At 49.3% G+C, this 17,725-nt stretch overlaps 2 protein-coding genes across 6 annotated transcripts in view; one reads left to right on the top strand and one right to left on the bottom strand.

The window, feature by feature from the left end:
* Nucleotides 1–11,689, bottom strand: part of Clcn6 (chloride voltage-gated channel 6) — a 30,230-nt gene extending 18,541 nt beyond the window's left edge. The window contains exons 1-5 of one of the 2 annotated variants that reach the window (XR_010042942.1): nucleotides 11,530–11,689; nucleotides 10,356–10,415; nucleotides 3,434–3,499; nucleotides 3,041–3,106; nucleotides 738–804 (exon numbers count right to left, since the gene is read on the bottom strand). Coding sequence is in view for 1 of the 2 variants with exons in the window: in XM_003471421.5 (XP_003471469.2) it covers nucleotides 738–804; nucleotides 3,041–3,106; nucleotides 3,434–3,499; nucleotides 10,356–10,415; nucleotides 11,530–11,616 (346 nt within the window). In the remaining variant the exon portion in view is untranslated. The remainder of the gene's footprint in view (nucleotides 1–737; nucleotides 805–3,040; nucleotides 3,107–3,433; nucleotides 3,500–10,355; nucleotides 10,416–11,529) is intronic. The other variant, XM_003471421.5, reaches the window with a different exon arrangement.
* An 87-nt stretch (nucleotides 11,690–11,776) lies between these two features.
* The window catches only part of Mthfr (methylenetetrahydrofolate reductase), an 18,065-nt gene continuing 12,116 nt past the window's right edge, over nucleotides 11,777–17,725 (top strand). Inside the window, exons 1-2 of one of the 4 annotated variants that reach the window (XM_013154076.3) lie at nucleotides 11,777–11,971; nucleotides 15,726–15,953. In XM_013154076.3, coding sequence (XP_013009530.1) covers nucleotides 15,745–15,953 — 209 coding nt within the window. In that variant the 5' untranslated portion in view covers nucleotides 11,777–11,971; nucleotides 15,726–15,744. Of the gene's footprint in view, nucleotides 11,972–13,272; nucleotides 15,516–15,725; nucleotides 16,047–17,725 lie in introns of those variants that run through there. The other 3 variants (XM_063235525.1, XM_005004362.4, XM_023565750.2) reach the window with 3 other exon arrangements.

Genomic DNA, 17,725 nt, shown 5'->3' with positions numbered 1-17,725 from the left:
CTCCCGCAGTGACGGCTAACTCTGACAGTCATCAAATCCTCTATCACCACCCCACGGGTTCAGTGGGTACTCCTGTACCAACAGGACACTCATTCTATTACTGTACCTTAAAACTTTAGCTGGAGGGCCAGGGATTTGGCTCAGCAGCATAAGTGCCTGCCTCGCAAGTGTGAGGTTGTGAGTTCAATCCCTGGGACCAAAAAAGAAAAAAATAAAGTTTTAGCTGAGTGTGCTGGTGCATGCCTGTAATCCCAGCACACACCAGGCTGAGACAGGAGAATCGCTGTGAGTCTGAGGCCAGCCTGGTTACACAGTTCAAGGTCAGCATAAACTAGTGAGATCCCGTCTTCAGAAAGAAAAAGGGAAGTCTGGACGCCTGGGAGGGCAAACCCACCTGCTTGCTGTTCAAGACTCAGCTGCTTTTGGCCTTTTGCTCTTCTATGTAGATTTAGATTTTTGTAGTCTCCATACTAAATTCTACTGGAGCCTTGATTAGAACACTGAATGCACAGACTGCGAGAGTAGGCAGCTCCATGCCACTGCATCCCACCGTGACCCACCTCCATGGATCCACCCGCTCAAGTCCTCCTCTTGTCATCTGGTGATAATTAACCTCACACTGAACGCTAGCAGGCAACCAAGCCTTCAAACACCACAACCCCGATGAGAAGCCCTCCCCATGAAAGAGTACCAGAGACTGCGGAAGTCCCTGCACCACGCAGCCATGGAAAGGATACATGTTTGAACCACTCCAAACTTGAGCTGGGTGAAGAGTCGCACAAAGAAGTCCACCAAGAGTCCCACCTGCGAAGAGCGACACACGTGTCACACGGCCCACTCCTGGGGCAGCGCAGCCCCCCAAGCATCACCTTCCTCCAGGGCTGAAGGGAGCTGCTTGTGCCACCAACAGGCGACTTGCGAATACATCTCAGCCTGTGGGCCACTGGCTTCCGATGTCCCTCTGCCAGCCTCCACATGGACGCCGAAAAGGACAGCAGACCAGAGAAGAGACCACTGCCGGGTTTAAAACCTAACAATACTGAACTGTGTGGGGAAGCACACCGATCTCTTTAAACTGGATTCAAAAGGACAGTTAACCTCTCTGGAGGGCCGTGGGTTTAGCACAACAGGGTAAGCCTGGCCTAGCAAGTGTGAGGTCAAAAGTTTGATCCCTGGTTTTAAAAAAACAAACAAACAGGGTCTGGGGATTTAGCTCAGCGGCATAAGCGCCTGCCTTGCAAGCAGGCAGTCGTGAGTTCGATCCCCGGTACCGATAAAAATGAAAAAGACAAAACAAACAAACAAACAAAGTCTCTGGATAAACATATAGCTTAAGACACCGCCTGAAAAGGCAACATTTACTAGGCACTCGTGGACTTAGAACTACCAGCCCTCAGCCAGTTTTTATTGGAACAGAGTAAACAATTTTACTGTTTAGTTCACATAAATGAGCACTGCAAAGCCTCATTTTATGGAGTCAGAATCAAAGGCTCCCTGCCTTTACCTCTGGCCTTCCCTCAAGCCAATGCCTGGAAGCGCATGACCCCTGAGCTCTTAGAAGTGGTGACAGATCAAAGGGTACCTGGGAGGGCTGCGGCACAGAGGAGGTGGCCTTTCTGCAGAGAAGTTGCTACTGTCGCTGACTGGAAATTCAAAGGGATCTGAGGGACGCCAGCAGCAGGACTAACAGTGAGGGCTGAGACACAGATGTGCTCCGTGAAGGGACGTCTGCAGCCAGAAGGCTGCACAGTAAACAGGCGCTCGATTCCAGCAGAGCCATGGGAGCCACCCAGGAGCCCGCCCCCCACGACGGTCCTTTCAGACACTGGCAGAGAGGCCTTCTGCAGGCCCTTCATCTTCCCTAGGGATGTCCCATGTCAGTTTACTACAGTGAAAACCTGCCAGTGCCAAGGAAGCAGAAACTGCGGGTGGCCCTCGGGTGGCATTACTTTAAATTCACACTCACACTTCTCAAGTGCATCACCAAGTGTGAGTATAAGACTGTGACAACTCCAGAAAAAGGTGAGGAGCAGGCTGCTGCCCCTTCCCAACAGCAGGCCTGACTGTGTCTGCTGGCTGGCTGCTGGCTTCTCTTTTTCCTTCTGGGTTTTTTTGTTTTGTTTTGTTTTTTTGAGAGAGTCTTGCTGTATAGCTCAGAAAGGCTCTGAACTCACTATGAAGCCCAGGGCACATCCTCCTGCCTCAGCCTCCCGAGCGCTGGGGTCACGGGCTGTGCTACCACACCTGCCTGGCTGTGGTTTTTCCAGCTTTTCTGCTTCAGGTTTAACAATGCTAACCCAGCAGCTGTGCCACAGTCTTTTCGCTACCATACTCTTGGACAATGTTTGCCAACTTTTCTGTCTGTGAGCCACTGTGAACCCACAGAGCCCAGAAACCCTGTTCGTTCAGGCCCAGCCTCCACCCATGACTGCCAGCTCTACTTTCTAGACAAGATCGGCACAGAGCAGGGCACAGCTCAGGATAGTGTGACCTCAACGTGTACACCACCTGCTGCGTCACCTCCCACAGGCGTTGTCTAGCTGGCCAAGGAGATTATGGATTATGACCCATCATCATAGTATTTGGCCAAACCCCTGAGGGCTTAAAGAACCCAGAGTTCTATAGTTTTATTTTCATTTCATAATGCAAAAGTAAGAAAAGTATGAAAAGCTGGGATAAGATGGCTACTCAGAAAAGAGAAAAGTGGGGCACGGCGGTGCACACCTGTAACATCAGCACTCTGGGAGGCTGAGGCAGGAGGATCGCAAGTTCAAGCCCAGCCTGAGCTACTTAACGACTTGGTGAAACCCTATCTCAAAATAAATCTCAAAAGGGCTGGGATGTAGCTTAATGTGAAGGGCCTGGGTTCAACCCCCAGCACCAGAAAAACAAAAAAGCAAAGGAAAAAACAAAACAACAGCAATCTTGATTATAATGACAATTGTTAGAGTGTTATAAATGTTGCGGTGACAAAGGACAAAGAGCATGTGTCAAGCCAAGGCTGTCCCTCGGGCCACCACCCCCACGTCCCGCTGCTCACCAGCCCGGTGCAGACTCCAATGGCAAACACCACCATCCACTTCACCGCCTCGTACCTTCGCCCTTTCTGTCACATGGAAGAGAACAATTCCCACTGTTACGGGGCTGTGCTGGCAGCGGGGAAGGGACACATCCGCTGGCTTCCACGTGCACAGCAGGCGCGGCAAGAAGGTCGTCTTGGACCTCAAGTGCTTCACGATAAAGACCAGTGAACGCTAAGGGCCAGGTGGCAGACTGGGGGTCTCTGGGGGGCAGGCAGAAGCCCAGGGACTTATGTGCCAATGTCCCGTGAAAGAGTTAAAGGTCTCAGGGTAAGGACACTGACCGGAGCTTTTAGAGGAGACGCTATCTGCAGCCCTGCCCCTTCCTCTGAGGCCAAGGCCCACGGACCCACCTTGTTATCCATGGTCTCCAGCACCTCCAGGTATGGGTCATTGATGCAGCGGTCGTAGTCCAGGCTCTGAAAGGGGGACACGTGCGTGAAACGGCCAAGGGCCAGGAAAAGTACAGAAGGCCTGAGGGACAAAGCTCCCGGGTCCTTGGTGGGCACGTGGGGTGCCCACGCACCCAGAGGGGCCAGTCAGGAATGCAGATGCCCAGGGCCCTCAGCCTGCAGCTTCCAAGCTGTGCTCCACAGGCGACAAACTCATGGGCCTCAGGAAAGCATCAGAGGCGCTTCTTGCCAAAGTCTGAAAATTCAAGAATTCATCCTGCCCCAGGAAAGGCCGGACACTACCTGCTTCTGAACATCCTGTTTCTGCATCATAAAGACCTCCCTCCCGACATCACCAGCCTTGCCCAAATACTCCATAAAATGGGAACAAAAGCTTTGGTAACCAGATCTAGTCAGACAAGAAAGACAACAGATAAACCTCTTTTACAGGTGGCTCCTGGGGAAGTGAGGCTGGTCCCAAGACAGACTAATACAGAGACTGTTTCCAAAAGCAACTTCCAGTTTACATAGGAAGGGGCCTGGCTTCTGGCAGCTCCCACAGCTTCAACATCTGAAACACCTCAGGAACACCGCAGAGGAAATAACTTTATTTCTGTGTCTTAGAAGGGAAACAGCAGAAGCTGGGTCCAACAGCACATGCCTGTGAGCATAGCACTCTTAGAGGCTGAGGCAGGAGGATCCAAAGTTTGAGCCTAGCCTGGACAATTGAAAAATTTAGAGAGATTCCATGTGGGGGGGGGAGGGCTGGAGATGTAGCTGGGTGTGAAGGACACGGGTTCAATGCCCAGTTCCCAGTACCACAAAAAATAATGCACACACACATGCACCCCACAGAGAAAAGCAGGAGAGCCAGGGGCAGTAATCCCAGCGACCTGGAAGGCTGAGGTAGGAGGTTCCCAAACTTGAGCCCAGCTTGGGCAAATAGTGACTTAGCAAGACCCCATCTTAAAATAAAAGCTAAAAACAGGGCTGGAGAGACAGCTCAGTGCCAAGGTACTAGGTATGATCTTCAGTCTTGCAATAAATAAGAAAGGCTGGATACAGCTCAGTGCTCCGTGGGTTCCAGCCTCAGTGAGAGGAAGGCACAGTCTGTCAACAACAAAAAGCAATATAAATTCACCATTCCCCATTGCCAGAACCTCCTGCCACGTCAGCTAATAAACAAGCTGGACACCGGCCAGGTGGCCACAGTGCTGGGCAGTAATTTCCAGTCAGCCAAACACAGGTGTGCTGCGTGACAATTTGTTCCATTTATCTGATTGTCTGGAGGAAGTCCAGGTCCCTTTCTTTAAAAGTCCTACAGTAGCAACAGATGACTGGTTAAATCAATTACCATATAACCAAAGATAAAAGATTACAAAGCAGTAAAATATTACAGTGCATCTATGTAGAGATATGAAAAATGTCCAACACTTATTAGGAAAAAAGCGAGATACAATAACACAAAGTATAAAAAATAAAAATAAAAACTAAAGTAAGTCATCCTTTGCAAGGTCGTGAGTTCCATCCCCAGTACCAAAAAAATAAATAATGTAAGGCATCCTGATGTGATGGTGCATATTCATGATCCCAGAAGTCTGGGAGGCTAAGGCAGGAGGACTGGAAATTTGAGCCCAGCCTTGGTAACTTATCAAGTTAGCAAAAATATAAAAAATATTACAGGGCACAGTGCCACACATTTGTAATACCAGCTACTAAGGAGGCTGAGACAAGAGGACCCAAAGGTCTAGCCCAGCTTGGGCAACTGAGCAGATTTTGTCTCTGAATAAAACAAAAAGTCTAGGAACTGGATGGGGCTGCTGTGCCTGAAATAATCCCAGCACTGTGGGAGGCTGGGGCAGGAAGACTGCAATTTCAAGCCCAGTCTCAGTAACCTAGCAAGACCTAATAATAAAAAGAGCTGGTGATGTAGTTCGGTATGAAGGCCCTGGGTTCAATTCCTGATGCTACAAAATAAAAGGCTAGAGATGGACTCAATGGGGAGTCCTTGGCCAGCTGGCCCGAGGCACTGGCTTCAATCCCAAGTGCCCAGGAAGGGCAGAGACCCACAGCGAGGGCAGAATTCTTCCGGGAAGTGGACTCATCAGGAAGTGGTTGAAGTACCTACTTGATGTTTTTTTTTTTTTTTTTTTTTTTTTTAATTTATTTAAAGAAAAGGAAACGAAAAAAAAAAATACATGGAGATAAAAAAAAAAAAGGGTAGAAATAATACAAAATTACAGACAAACAAAAGGTAAGAAATTGCCGGTTGATAAGTTACAAATTGTCATCTTCGAAATGAAGTACCTACTTGAGAGGCACACACAAGCACATGTATACACACACTATCTGAAAATTAGAATCCAGCAACACCACATTCTAGGAACAAACATAAAACGTGGAAAAATACCAATGGCCTTCTGTGATCCCGGGAAATACACATCTGGTCTTTGTCCCCTACCTGGTAGCCAGCTCCTAACACATGGGGAATCTCCAGCATGTGGGTGTCCTTTGTACATTAATAAGAACCCTGGTGGCTGGGACTCCCAGGTAGCTTCAGGATGGGGGCAGCCACTGAAAGATCCAGGCATGACCCAGGTTCCCAGGTTGGAACCTCTTTCATCCCTGACTCCCAGCCTCTGGGGAAGACAGGGAGCCCAAAGGTTAAGTGAGTCCCCAGCGATCAATCACAGTGGAATCAATCCCACCATGCAATGAAGCCTCCATAAAAGCCAGGAGCACAGGGTCTGCAGAGCTTCCAGACTGCATGGGGTATGGGGGCAGGGGGCCAACCCTGAAGCCCTTGCTCCCCACATACCTGGCCCTGCGTGTCCCCCTTCCCTTACCCTTTATTGACATAAATGGCACCTCCCTGAGCTTTGTGAGAAGCTCTAGCAAAACAGGCTCCGGAGAGGGTGCTCGAACCCACCCCTGCAGGAGCACCTGGAGTGTGGTGTCTGTTCGTCTCCACCACTTCCGGGCAGCAGCCTAGCTGGACCCACTGGAAAACTGGAGTAAGGGGAAACCACCCCACACATTTGGTGTCCAAAAGGAGCCAAGTGGGGTACGAGCAGAGGGAAAAGGCTGTTTTCTTCATTCCAAACCTGTAGAGAAATTGCCAGCCGGCTAATATTTGCTGGCTGGTTTGGGTCTAATAATGCCATTATTGGTGCTCAGAATAACACCAAAATGTGGCTCTTAGACTTCAAACCGACAGCACCAGGGAGCAGGCAGCAGACGCAGATGAGCTGCCTCTGAAGTCCCCCTCTCTAGCCACGGCCAGCTTCCCCACCACAGTCCCCACGTGAACCTCCTCCCGGACTTCGAGAGGGAGGTGGCCAAGGGAAGGCCCAGCATGAAGCAAGGATGAGCAGTTACACTAGCTCTCTGCTAGGCGACCGTCTGTCCCTGGAGCTCTCTCATCTCCCTGAAAGTTCATTCTCTCTCCCTCTGGAACTGCCTCACCCTGCTCCCCAGCCCCTGCGAAGGCTGCGCACAAGCTTGGCAACCACTGGGTCCTGGACACTCGCTCTCCTGCCGTGCCTGGCACACGATGCCTTTCCCCACCTCATCTGTCCATGGCCAGGGTATTTCCCAGACTTGGGTTTGGACCTCCGGCAGGGAAGGGAATGGTCTTCTGCCCCACACTACGCTCCGTGAGATTTGTAAATGTCTAGAAGTCAGACCTACAGACACAGAGATGAGCTGCTGCCTCCGGACGGGTGGTGGCTGCTAACGAGAACAGGGTTTCTTTCCATCCTCCAACTGCAGTGATAGCTGCACAACTGGGTGGATTTTTCTAAAAAAGGCCATTGAATTATACATTTAAACAGCTGCTCAGTATGTGCTCTACACTTCAATGCAGCTGCTGAAAGGATATTTAGAACTGCAACAATGAACTACCAGACTCTGCTTTTTAAAAACTAATTCGAGATTGACACTGTAAAAATGTACCAACAGAATATTGTGATTTAGTAAGACCAGAGATTGTTCTTCCTCCTTTGCTGTGACTAACTGCTCTTTATTTCTGCTACATGTTGCTTTTTGGCTTGGGGGAACTAACACTTTTTTAAAAAATAAAAATAAAACTTGTATATGTATTCTGCAGGGTTGCTGCTTGAGCTAAATGATGCCTGGCCGTGGGGACAAGTGAGCACTAAAATGGCCCAATTCATCCAGGCAGGTGGACCTGAGTGCTCACAAGAAGAGACCCTTCTGCAGGCTGTGGGCCAGGGCTGTGGCTACGGCCTTTCAGTCCTCTGCTCCCAGGGGACCCTTTCCCCAACTTGCAAGAGTCACACGGGCTGCGACCAGCAGGAAAATATTACTGCTTCTCTCGGCACATCTAACAGATGGGCAGCTGTATTCAAACCAGCCACAATGAGAACGGATGTCAAAGTGGGGATTCTAACATTTTGTAAAAAAGGGGGTCAAGTATGTGCAATGAACCCCTGGAGCAGGAAGGAGGGGCAGACTTTAGACGGATTTCCAGCCCAAAGGTTTTCTAGTTGACCCTTGAGTGGAATCTTAGCAGCTTTGCTTCATTAAACGCCCAGCTGAATTTGCTCTTATACAAGGCAAACGCTCACAGGAAGCTCACAGGAGGAGATGGTTAACTGGGAAGTATGAGTGATTCACAGGAACGAACACCTCCCGCTGAGTTGACACGGATATGCCCGGCGCGTGGAAGCAAGTGTGCTGCAAACATAAATGCAGTCACAGGAGCGGAGGACTTCGGGTGAGCGGCCAAGGCCGCGGCCGCCGCTTGGCCAGCAGCCTCACGGGGCAGCACATTTAGGCTGATGGGCAGCAGGCGCCTGGTACTCATTTCCTGCTCACCTCTCAACTCTATGCAGTGAACCAAACAGTTAAGGTATTTAAAAAAATAAAATAAATGCACCAGTGGCTATAATGCTATAAAGCAATCCCATCAGTCATACATTAAACTGTGCCATGGCAGTGCAGATAGCAAAATCCAGGCATCCGCTGCAAAGTCCTAATTATGTTTGTCAAACAAACAAGAGGAGAAAAAAGGCAAAAGAGGGAAACTACGGGTTCAAGGAGATTTGTTAAAGCCACAGCAAACATGCAAAGCAGGCTCTTTTCAGAACCTCACACAAACCTAAAATACACATGACTTTCTATAAGCAACCCGGGAAACCTGCATACTGGATATCTGGTATCAAGGAATAATTCTTAGATATAATAATGGTAGAGATACACTAAAAAGTTCTTATCCTCTGGAGATGAACATGAATTATTTATGAGTGAAACTATACACTGTATAGAATTTCCTTCAAAATAACACAGGAACGGGGAGCTGGAAGAGATCATAAATAAAACAAGGCTGAGGGTGAACTGAACACACACTGAAGCTGTGGAGAGGAATGGGGGCTCAAGACACTGCTCTGTCGGGCTGGGGTTTAGCTCAGTGGCATAAGCGCCTGCTTGGCAAGCGCAGGGTCCTGAGTTCAATTCCTGGTACAAAAAAAAAAAAAAAGATATATACACACATACACACTGTTCTGTCCATTACTTACATGGTTGAAATTCTGCACCAGAAAAAAAAAAAGTGTTTTTAATCCCATGCCACACTACAAATTCCAATGCTTACATTAAATTCTACAGCAAAATTAAAGTGAAATATTTAAAAGAAAATCAGTCAGGGGAGTGACTCTCTTTTCATATTGGACCTTTAAAACCTATATGATATTTTTTCTAAAAAAATAAAAATAAAAAAAACCTATATGATTTTTTAAATCTATATGATATTTTAAAAAGGCATTAAACATATATATGGTTAATTCCACTTCTCAAAATTAATCCTAAAATAGCAGTTAGGAATAGACAAGAAAAAAAATGGACAAGAGGGCTGGGGATTTAGCTCAGTGCCACCGTGCCTGCCTGGCAAGCGTGAGGTCCTAAGTTTGAGTCCTAGCACCAAAAAAAAGGAACGGACAAGAAAGTGTTCATGCGCTCCACTATGCAACGCATCATAGAAATGTTGGAAAACCAAAGTTGGATTAATTAAACGGGCCACAGCACAATAAAAGTTTACTCCCCTAGTACGGAGATATTGTACCAACACAGCAAAGCAGAAGTTGCAGGGAGGGGCTGGGGATCTAGCTCAGCGGCGTAAGCTCCTGCCTTGCCCCCGGCACCAAAAAGGAGAGTTGCAGGGAGGAGGCGAGTTAATTAGACATTTGAGAGATAAACTAAAATTGTGTACTTAGTAGAATTAGATTCTTCTCTATTTTTTTTTAAACAGGGTGCTGCCATGTAGTTCAATCTTCTCTTCCTTCTTGTAATAGTTTAAGGATTACCTAGAATCATGGTTTGCTTTTGTCATTTCAAACTTTATACAGTCATCATGCACTGGTTAAGTAAAAGTTTCACACAGCAGCGTTACGAGCTTTACTAAAACACATACACACAATAAAGGGTAAAATTATGTAAGAGTACAGTAAGAGTCCCACACTTGAAACTGGAAACTACAATCAACAGCGTTTCAGAGAAGCTGCGCAGGTGGGAAATAATCATCTGAAAACCAACGTCTCAGAGGAGAAGCAAGGGTTCCCGCCTAAGTTGTGAGCACAGCACATGCCTACTGTAAGCACAGACTGTCTGCAGCTTTGATGCTATAATTCGTAAAAGCTAGCTTCAAGTCAAAATACGTATTGTACCCAGGTGAAGATTCTGCATATTCTAAAAGCATAGACACCAGACCCACTTAGAGCTTCAAGTGAGAAAGGGGTTCAAAAACCCCCACTCCCCAGTCTGTCATCTCTTACCCATTACCGGGGGCAGAAGGAAACATCATCTCCGCTTAGAATCACTGCCTCCACCACCTGAACTTACTTGAGACAACCACCTAGGAGCTCACCTCATAGTCTTTCCTTGGAAGGATCTCATCCTCCTCTTCTTGTGTTTCCCCAAGGATAGTCTAGAACAACAGATCCCAGGACACCTTTTTAGCGGTCAAGAGTAAGACAGCCAGGCTGCTGGCACATGCTTGTATTCCAGCACTATGATGCAGAGAGCCCAGTCCGTGCAACTTAACCACTTAGGGAAACCCCGACTTAAAATAAAAAATTAAAAAAGGGCTGGGGATGTAGTTCAGTGTGAAGGGAAGGTTTCAATTCTCAGTGTTGCAAACGCACACACAAATAGTGGGAAAAAGTATAAAATCAAGTCCTGGCCTCTAAACCAGCAAAAGCCTTTATCAAAGAGAAAAAACAGATCAAAAAATCCTTTTGGAAAAGCCGGGCATGGTGGCTCAGGCCTGTAATCCCAGCACTCAAGACGCTGAGGCAGGAGGATCGTTGCGAGTTCGAGACCAGCCAGAGCCAAAAAGTGAGCTCAAGGCCAGCTTGAACTGCATTGCGAGACCCTGTCTCAAAAAGACAAACAAAACAAAAACACACACACAAAAAAACCTTTTGGACTTGAGTGTGTGTGTGGGTGGGGAACCAATCCAGCTGAGCTCGCCATTTCTACTTATGTATTCTCCAAATAACCACTCTCATCTCAGGACACCTCAGATACCCAATGACAGCTTAACGGGGAGAAAATTCAGGTTCTGACAATGTGCCAACCTGAAATAAGAGACCTGTCAACTCTGGGGACACAGCAACTCCAGTTTTCCCAGGTTGCTTTGCAAGGGGAAGCCGGATTGCCAGTGACCCAGAAAGGGTGAGTCAGGATGGAGAAAGAAGGGCTGGAAAAACTAAGCCAGCTGCGTTAGGAACACAAGTCCTGTGAAGGGGCTCATTCTGAAAACGCGTGTTTCATTCAAAACTCCTTTCAGATGGAAATGAAGGAAGACGGGGAGGGATCAGCTGGAACCGGCCTGGATTCGCCCTCAATTCCAGGGAGGGGTGCTGAGAAAACACCTCAGACTCTGGAACGCGAAAAAAGGGCAGATGCGCTCGCGCTCGGAAGTGGTCCCCAAGCCCCACCCGCTGCCACCTGCCGGCCGCCCCACCCCCGGCGACGCCTCTCTGCGTCCCTTAGCAACCGCCCCCTCCCCACCCGGCCCCGCCCTCTCCTCGCCTTACCAGCTCTTCAGGGGTGCGAGTCTCACGCTCTCCGCAGCAGCAACACCACCGGCAGCAGCAGCACAGAGACCCCCTGCACCCCGCCATCTTCCTCCGTAACTGCCACCCCGGACCCCCTCTATCTCCCCTCTCCCAACCCGCATCCGCGCCTCACGTGACTGGCCCCGGGAGGGTCACGTGGGCCTCTCCAGTTCGGAGTCGGAGACAGGGAGTGGCTGCAGACGGGTGGGGCGAGGGCTCGCGTCACATGACCACCAAGGAATGGCTTCCGGCGAGGCCTGGGGGCGCGGCCATGTTGGAGGCGGGACTTCCGGTCCCTGGCACGGCTGGTGCGCCCTCTGGCCCCGCCTGCCTTGGCAACCGACGTGAGCGTAGGCAGCTCGCGATTCTTTGGCCGCTGCACAGCTGAAGAGGGCAGGTGTTCAGTCACCGTGATAGCACGGTGAGTGCCAGCGACGTCTGGGGTGGCAGGGAAGGAAGACCTTAGAGCTGGGGAGTCCCCTGTAGGGGCGGAGACCTGCTTGCGGGGACGGGGTGCGATCTTCTGATTGGGGGCTCCCTCCGTGCCGCGCCTTCAAGGGGGTGTTAGTGTTACCCCAGGGCTGCCACCCTGCAGCCCTCGACCCTGAACAGTTGGATTCCCGATATGAAGGGGACTTGAGCTAGGGGTGCTGATCTAACGTCCTGGCCCCCACCAGTCTGGACCGGTATGTCGGTCCCCACAGGTGACTTCGTGACCTGATCCCCTCGCTCGCGGTACCCGGGCTTGGCATTGAAGCCAGGGGCACTTCACCACTGAGCTACATCACCAGCCCTTTTAATTTTTTTATTTTAAGGCAAGGTCTCATTGGATTGATAAGTATCTCAGGTGCGGCTCAAACTTGCAACACTCCCGACTCAGCCCTCCAGAGAGCTGGGATAAAGGGCCTTGCCTTTTAAAACTTGTGTCCCCTGAGCCCCTGGAGAACAGCGATGAGCTGCTGGCATTGCTGGCCCGGGGCCCACAGCGTTCTACTGCACACTGAGGTCCTCTTCGAGCATTTTGAGAGTGGTGGACAGAGCAATCCCGTATCAGGCACAGTCTGAGTAAGCACTCAGCAAACGGCCGAGGGTTATTTGAGCACCTGGCCTTTTGGTGCTGAGTGGTGGGTGTTTTGATTGTACAGGAGGATGCCATAGGAGGATACTATTACTGGTTTCAGGGAACCAGGGAAGACAAACTTATTAATCCTCAATTATCACTTGGATAAACTAGCTAGCTAACTAGGGTCCTTGCTTCAGTGATAATGAAAATTAAAATTGAGACAGGAATTTTCAGACAAAGAGCTTTCATTTGATTTGTTTGGTTTTTGTATCAGGAATCGAACTCAGGACCTTACATTGCCAGGCAGGCACTGTGCCTCTGAGCTATATCTCCCGCCCTTTCATTATCTTTTGATTATGTTCATTGGTACATCTGAAGTGTACATAGTGACCACATTCATAGAAAATAGGAAGGGAATTTAGCTTGAGATTTAAGATCAAAGCTATTGCTTAACAATGGAACATGAAAGAAAATAGGTCTTCAGCATAAGGAACTGAGGGTGACCCAGGCCTGATGATGAGATCTAACCCATTAAGAACAGAACAGAGACCATTTTTACAGGGCAAGGGCTGGGGTCTCATTATTTTTAGTTTTGGTTTCTTTTTCTTTTTTTCTTTCTTTCTTTCTTTTTTTTTTTTTTTTTTTTTTTTTTTTGGGTACTGGGGATGGAGCTCACAACCTCACACCAGCTAGGCAGGTGCTGTACCACTGAGCTATATTCCTGGCCCCTTGGTCCTGGTTTCTTACCTGGGAAAATCATTATGGCATGAGGGGCAGTTTGGTGGTTTGGAGGCAGGCTCCAGTACTGGTGTGCAGTGATTTGCTCCTGCTTGGGTGAGGGGTGACTTCATTACGGGTTGGTTCATGAGGCTCCCCATTTTCTGGAAACTGCAGGATGGTTGCAGGTTTAGGACAGTGTCTGGAGACTGCTAGGCATTGCTCCAGAGGGTCTGGAATAGGACGTTATAAAAGCTGGTAATTGGGTGTACTCACAAATCCTGAAAATTGCTTTTGCTCTTGGTGCCTTCAGTCTTGAAGGGCAATAAGACAGGCTAGATAAATCTAGGGCCAATAAACCTGTGTTGCAGACATTCCTGAAAGTGATTAGCATAACTGCATGAAGCTCTGAGCAGAGATTTGACCCAAAGTTTTTAGATAATAAAGGCAACCAAAAAAAAAGACAAGGGGCTGGGGATTTAGCTCAGTGGCATAAGCGCCTGCCTTGCAAGCAGACAGTCATGAGTTCAATCCCCGGTACTGATAAAAAGGAAAACGACCTAAAAAAAAAAAAAAGACAAATGTTAGCTACCCTCTGAGTGCCTGCAGGTCCAGCCTCTGTGTCCATTACACAGTTAGAGCCCTGGGTCCTGGGGGAGCCCAGCTTAAAATGGATAAATGGTGGGTATTGTTTGAAAGAGGGCATAACATGGCACATGCCTGGCACACACTTGGGGAAACGGTCTTTGAAGAGCAGACAGTTTGCAAGTGGTATGCCTCCTCTTTTAGGGTTCATTCCAGCAGGCAACTCATTAATTAGGCACCCCCTTGGAAGCAGGAAGAAGCCAGCTGGGTGCTCTGCCATTACACCTTTTCTCACCCCTCACCGAGGATCTGGAGTGTTTTTAGTCCACTTTCCAGTCTCTGGATGCAATACCCAACACCCAGAACTTAAAGAGGGGGGAGTTTTAACTTGGAGCACAGTTCCAGGGAATCCAGTCTGTGGCTGGCCAGTTCCAAGGCAGAAACATGGGGTAACGTACTTACTCCATGGTGGTTGAGAAGTAGATCAGGAGAACGAGCCAGAGTTTTGGGGATTTTGGGGATGGAACCCAGGGCCTCGTGCATGCTAGGCTACACTCCCAGTCACAATCAAAGCAAAAGAGAAATGTTGGCACAAGACTTGGTGGTCTGCCGGTGGACCCAGATGTATTCTGTGCACTCCTGTGTTTCAGGGGAGACGATGGCTGGGGTGGGGGGACAGACGGTATAATTCTCCAGAGCCCATACTGGTCAAGTGTACATGCTTAGAGGGCGAATGATCACGGTAAGGATGGCCCTGACCCGTCCTTCCTCTCTTGACCCACACACTGATTTTCACTGCACTGCTTGCCATGGGGAGTAAAGGTAATGTTTCACTTTGTTTTTAAGGGTTTCACTTATTACCCCCCCCAACACCCCCGCCAAAAAAAACCTGCCACACAGCACTGTGCTTTTTTCCTGTTTGATGACTCGGCAGTTGCTGTGCCCAGTTGGACTTCAGTGGTCTAGGCAAAAATCATCTGCGGCGCGGGGTCCCACATGGAACAGCTTTTGTCCCGAGTCAGACATAAAATCTGTGCCCTTACTGAATTCGGTCTGCAAGTTTTGGAACAAAGCCAGCGTCGTATTCTAAGCCACACCGCATTGGGCTTTTTGGAGCTGCATAAACTCGAGAAATCTGGCTGCGTGGCTGAGTCCTCAACCCTTCTGTCCTGCGTACAGGCTGTAACAGGAGATGTGCCAGGCAGGGCCGGCCAGCCAGAGAGCCCTTCCTGCTTTGGAAAGGCAGCCGGTTGATCCTGAGAGCCTGCAGACTTCTTCTCCACCACGCCCCAGCTCCAGCCCCTTCTCCCCCACCTTCACGCTGGAGGGTCCTCACCCCTCTGGCTGGAAGCCTGGAGCCTCGGGCTCCGCCCCCTTTCGCAGGCCTCCGCCCTTTTCTTCCATTGTCACAGCTCCGCCCAGCTGGGCACACCCGCTGAGGGAAGTTCCTCTGCTCCCTCCCAACTCATTCTGGGGCCAAGCTGGCCGAGATGGACCCTGGAGGAGCCAGGGTCCTCGCAGCTGGGCCCCACAGCCCCTCCCTAAGAATGTGGGCCTCGAAGGCTGGCATCTCGAGGTACTCTGTGCCACCCTCCATCAGGTAGCTGTCACGGACGATCCGTGGGCTGAAGGAGCATGTTTCGGTGCCGGGTGGGGGCCATCAGCAGCAGAGGGCCCCACTGTGGAGCGTGGAGCTGCCGGGCAGGGACAGCGTCAGCCTCCCTGCTGCACAGAAATGCCGTGCCCTCGCTTGAACCCGCCACTCGGGCTCGCTGCCCGCCCTCTGATGCCCCTGCCCCACCCTGTGCAGCAGCAGGACCTGGGCCACCATGAACGAGACTCGCGGGAGCAGCGGCAGCAGCAGTGGCAGCGAGGGCTCCAAGGACAGTTCGCGATGTTCCACCCCTGGCCTGGACCCCGAGCGCCACGAGAGGCTGCGGGAGAAGATGCGGCGGAGGATGGAAGCTGGCGACAAATGGTTCTCCCTGGAATTCTTCCCTCCCCGGACCGCGGAGGGAGCAGCCAATCTCCTCGCCATGTGAGCCCCGTGCAAGAGGAGCGGGCTGGGGGAGGGGCGACTCAGGCCTGCGCCCGGCAGCCCTTTAACCCGGCAGGAAAACGGAGCGGAAAGGTCATTCGATATGCTGATACACATCTTATCCCTGGTCCCTACAAGTCCCTCGGCATCAGGCATGGGTTTGGTTTGTTTTTTTTTTTTTTGGAGCCTCATTTTTTTCCAAATTTTATTTTCCCTAGTACATCACGATCACGTTCCTTGCGTGGGGTTGGCAGGCGTAGATAACACATGTTAGTTTTTTTTATCCTGCTAACACTCGTAGCACCTCTCCTCTCCCCTGCTCCTCTCCACCTCTGGCTCCCCAACCAAATTGCCAAAAGATCTATCACCCTATTTCCTATTAGCTTCCTTTATTTTGCCCTTTATATTTGGAGTTTCTCATAGACACCATGCAATATTTAAGTGTATGTGTCTTGATTCATTTCACTTAATATTACGGTGTCAAAGTGCATCTATTTTTGCCAGGGATGTAGCTCAGTGGCATGAGCGCCTGCCTGGAAGCACACAGTCCTGAGTTCAATTTCCGGTACCCACCCCCAAAAAGTACATCTATTTTCCTACAGATGACTTGTTTATCCTTCTTTATGGCACAATAGTACTCCATTGTGTATAAATACCACATAGTCTTCATCCATTTATCTGTTAATAGGCGAACTCCAAGATTTATCTATAATGGGTTGTGCTGCTGTGAACATGGGCGTCCATGGATTCCTGTAATATGTCTTTTAACTCTTTCAGGAAGATAACTAGAAAGAAAATAGGTGGGTCAAATGGAATCTTTATTTTAGTAGTTTTGTTTTGATTTGGTCTCACCATGTAGTCTAGGCTGGCCTCAAACTCTACAACCCTCCTGCCTCAGCTTCCCAAGTGCAGGGATTACCGGCATGGGCCACCAGCTAGTTTTCCTTTTTTTAGGGGGTCTCATACCGATTTCCATAGGGTTGTACTAGTGTACTTCCCCTCCAGCAGCAGAGAAGGGCTTCTTTTCCCCCATGACCTACTTAGCATTTGTTATTGTTTGATTTCGGATTGATAGCTGTTTTCTGTGGCAGGTATCTTTAGACACACTGTAATGGGTTAAAAACGTTGACTTTCTCAGACTGTTCCGTGGTGGAACTTGGGGCCAGGTCACACATGGTTTACGAAATCACAAAGAGCAGCTCAGAGAATATTTTCAGCAAGTTGGAAATTTGGATTACGCCTCTTGAAATCTCGAAATGCCAAGTGAATTACATTAGCACTTTATGAATTTCAGTTCCTTCTTTAAACAAAAAAGTATGCCTTTTAGTATTTGCACTCCTCATGCGTTGCCCCCACAATTCTGAAATTTAAAGGATCAGGCCATTTGGTACATACAGCAGCACACGCACTCCTGTAATCTCAGCTACAACACAGAACTGGTAACACAGCTGCTGGTGCAGATACTGGCTTCCTTTCCTTTTTTATTTTTGTTTATTTATTTGTTTTTGGTACCGGGGATCGAACTCACAACCTTGCACTTGCCAGGCAGGCACTTACACCGCTGAGCTAACCCCCCACCACCACCCCCCCTACCCCGGGCTTGAACTAAATGCCTATTCATGTTTCGTTCATGTTTTTATTTTTATCTCAGTGAGTTTGCACTGAACTACACCTCCAGCCTCACCTCTTTATTGTTCTATTTAGACACAGTGTCTCAAGTCCAGAAGTTGCCCTGTTAGGGCTCAAACTTGTCCTCCTCAGCCTCCCACAGT

Source organism: Cavia porcellus, unplaced genomic scaffold (assembly GCF_034190915.1).
Source record: "Cavia porcellus strain 051 isolate PalLab524CR breed Dunkin Hartley unplaced genomic scaffold, mCavPor4.1 scaffold_25, whole genome shotgun sequence".
In the NCBI taxonomy this organism is placed as follows: Eukaryota; Metazoa; Chordata; class Mammalia; order Rodentia; family Caviidae; genus Cavia; species Cavia porcellus.
Note: the sequence above shows the minus strand (reverse complement) of the source record. Positions and strands in the feature narration are given on the sequence as shown.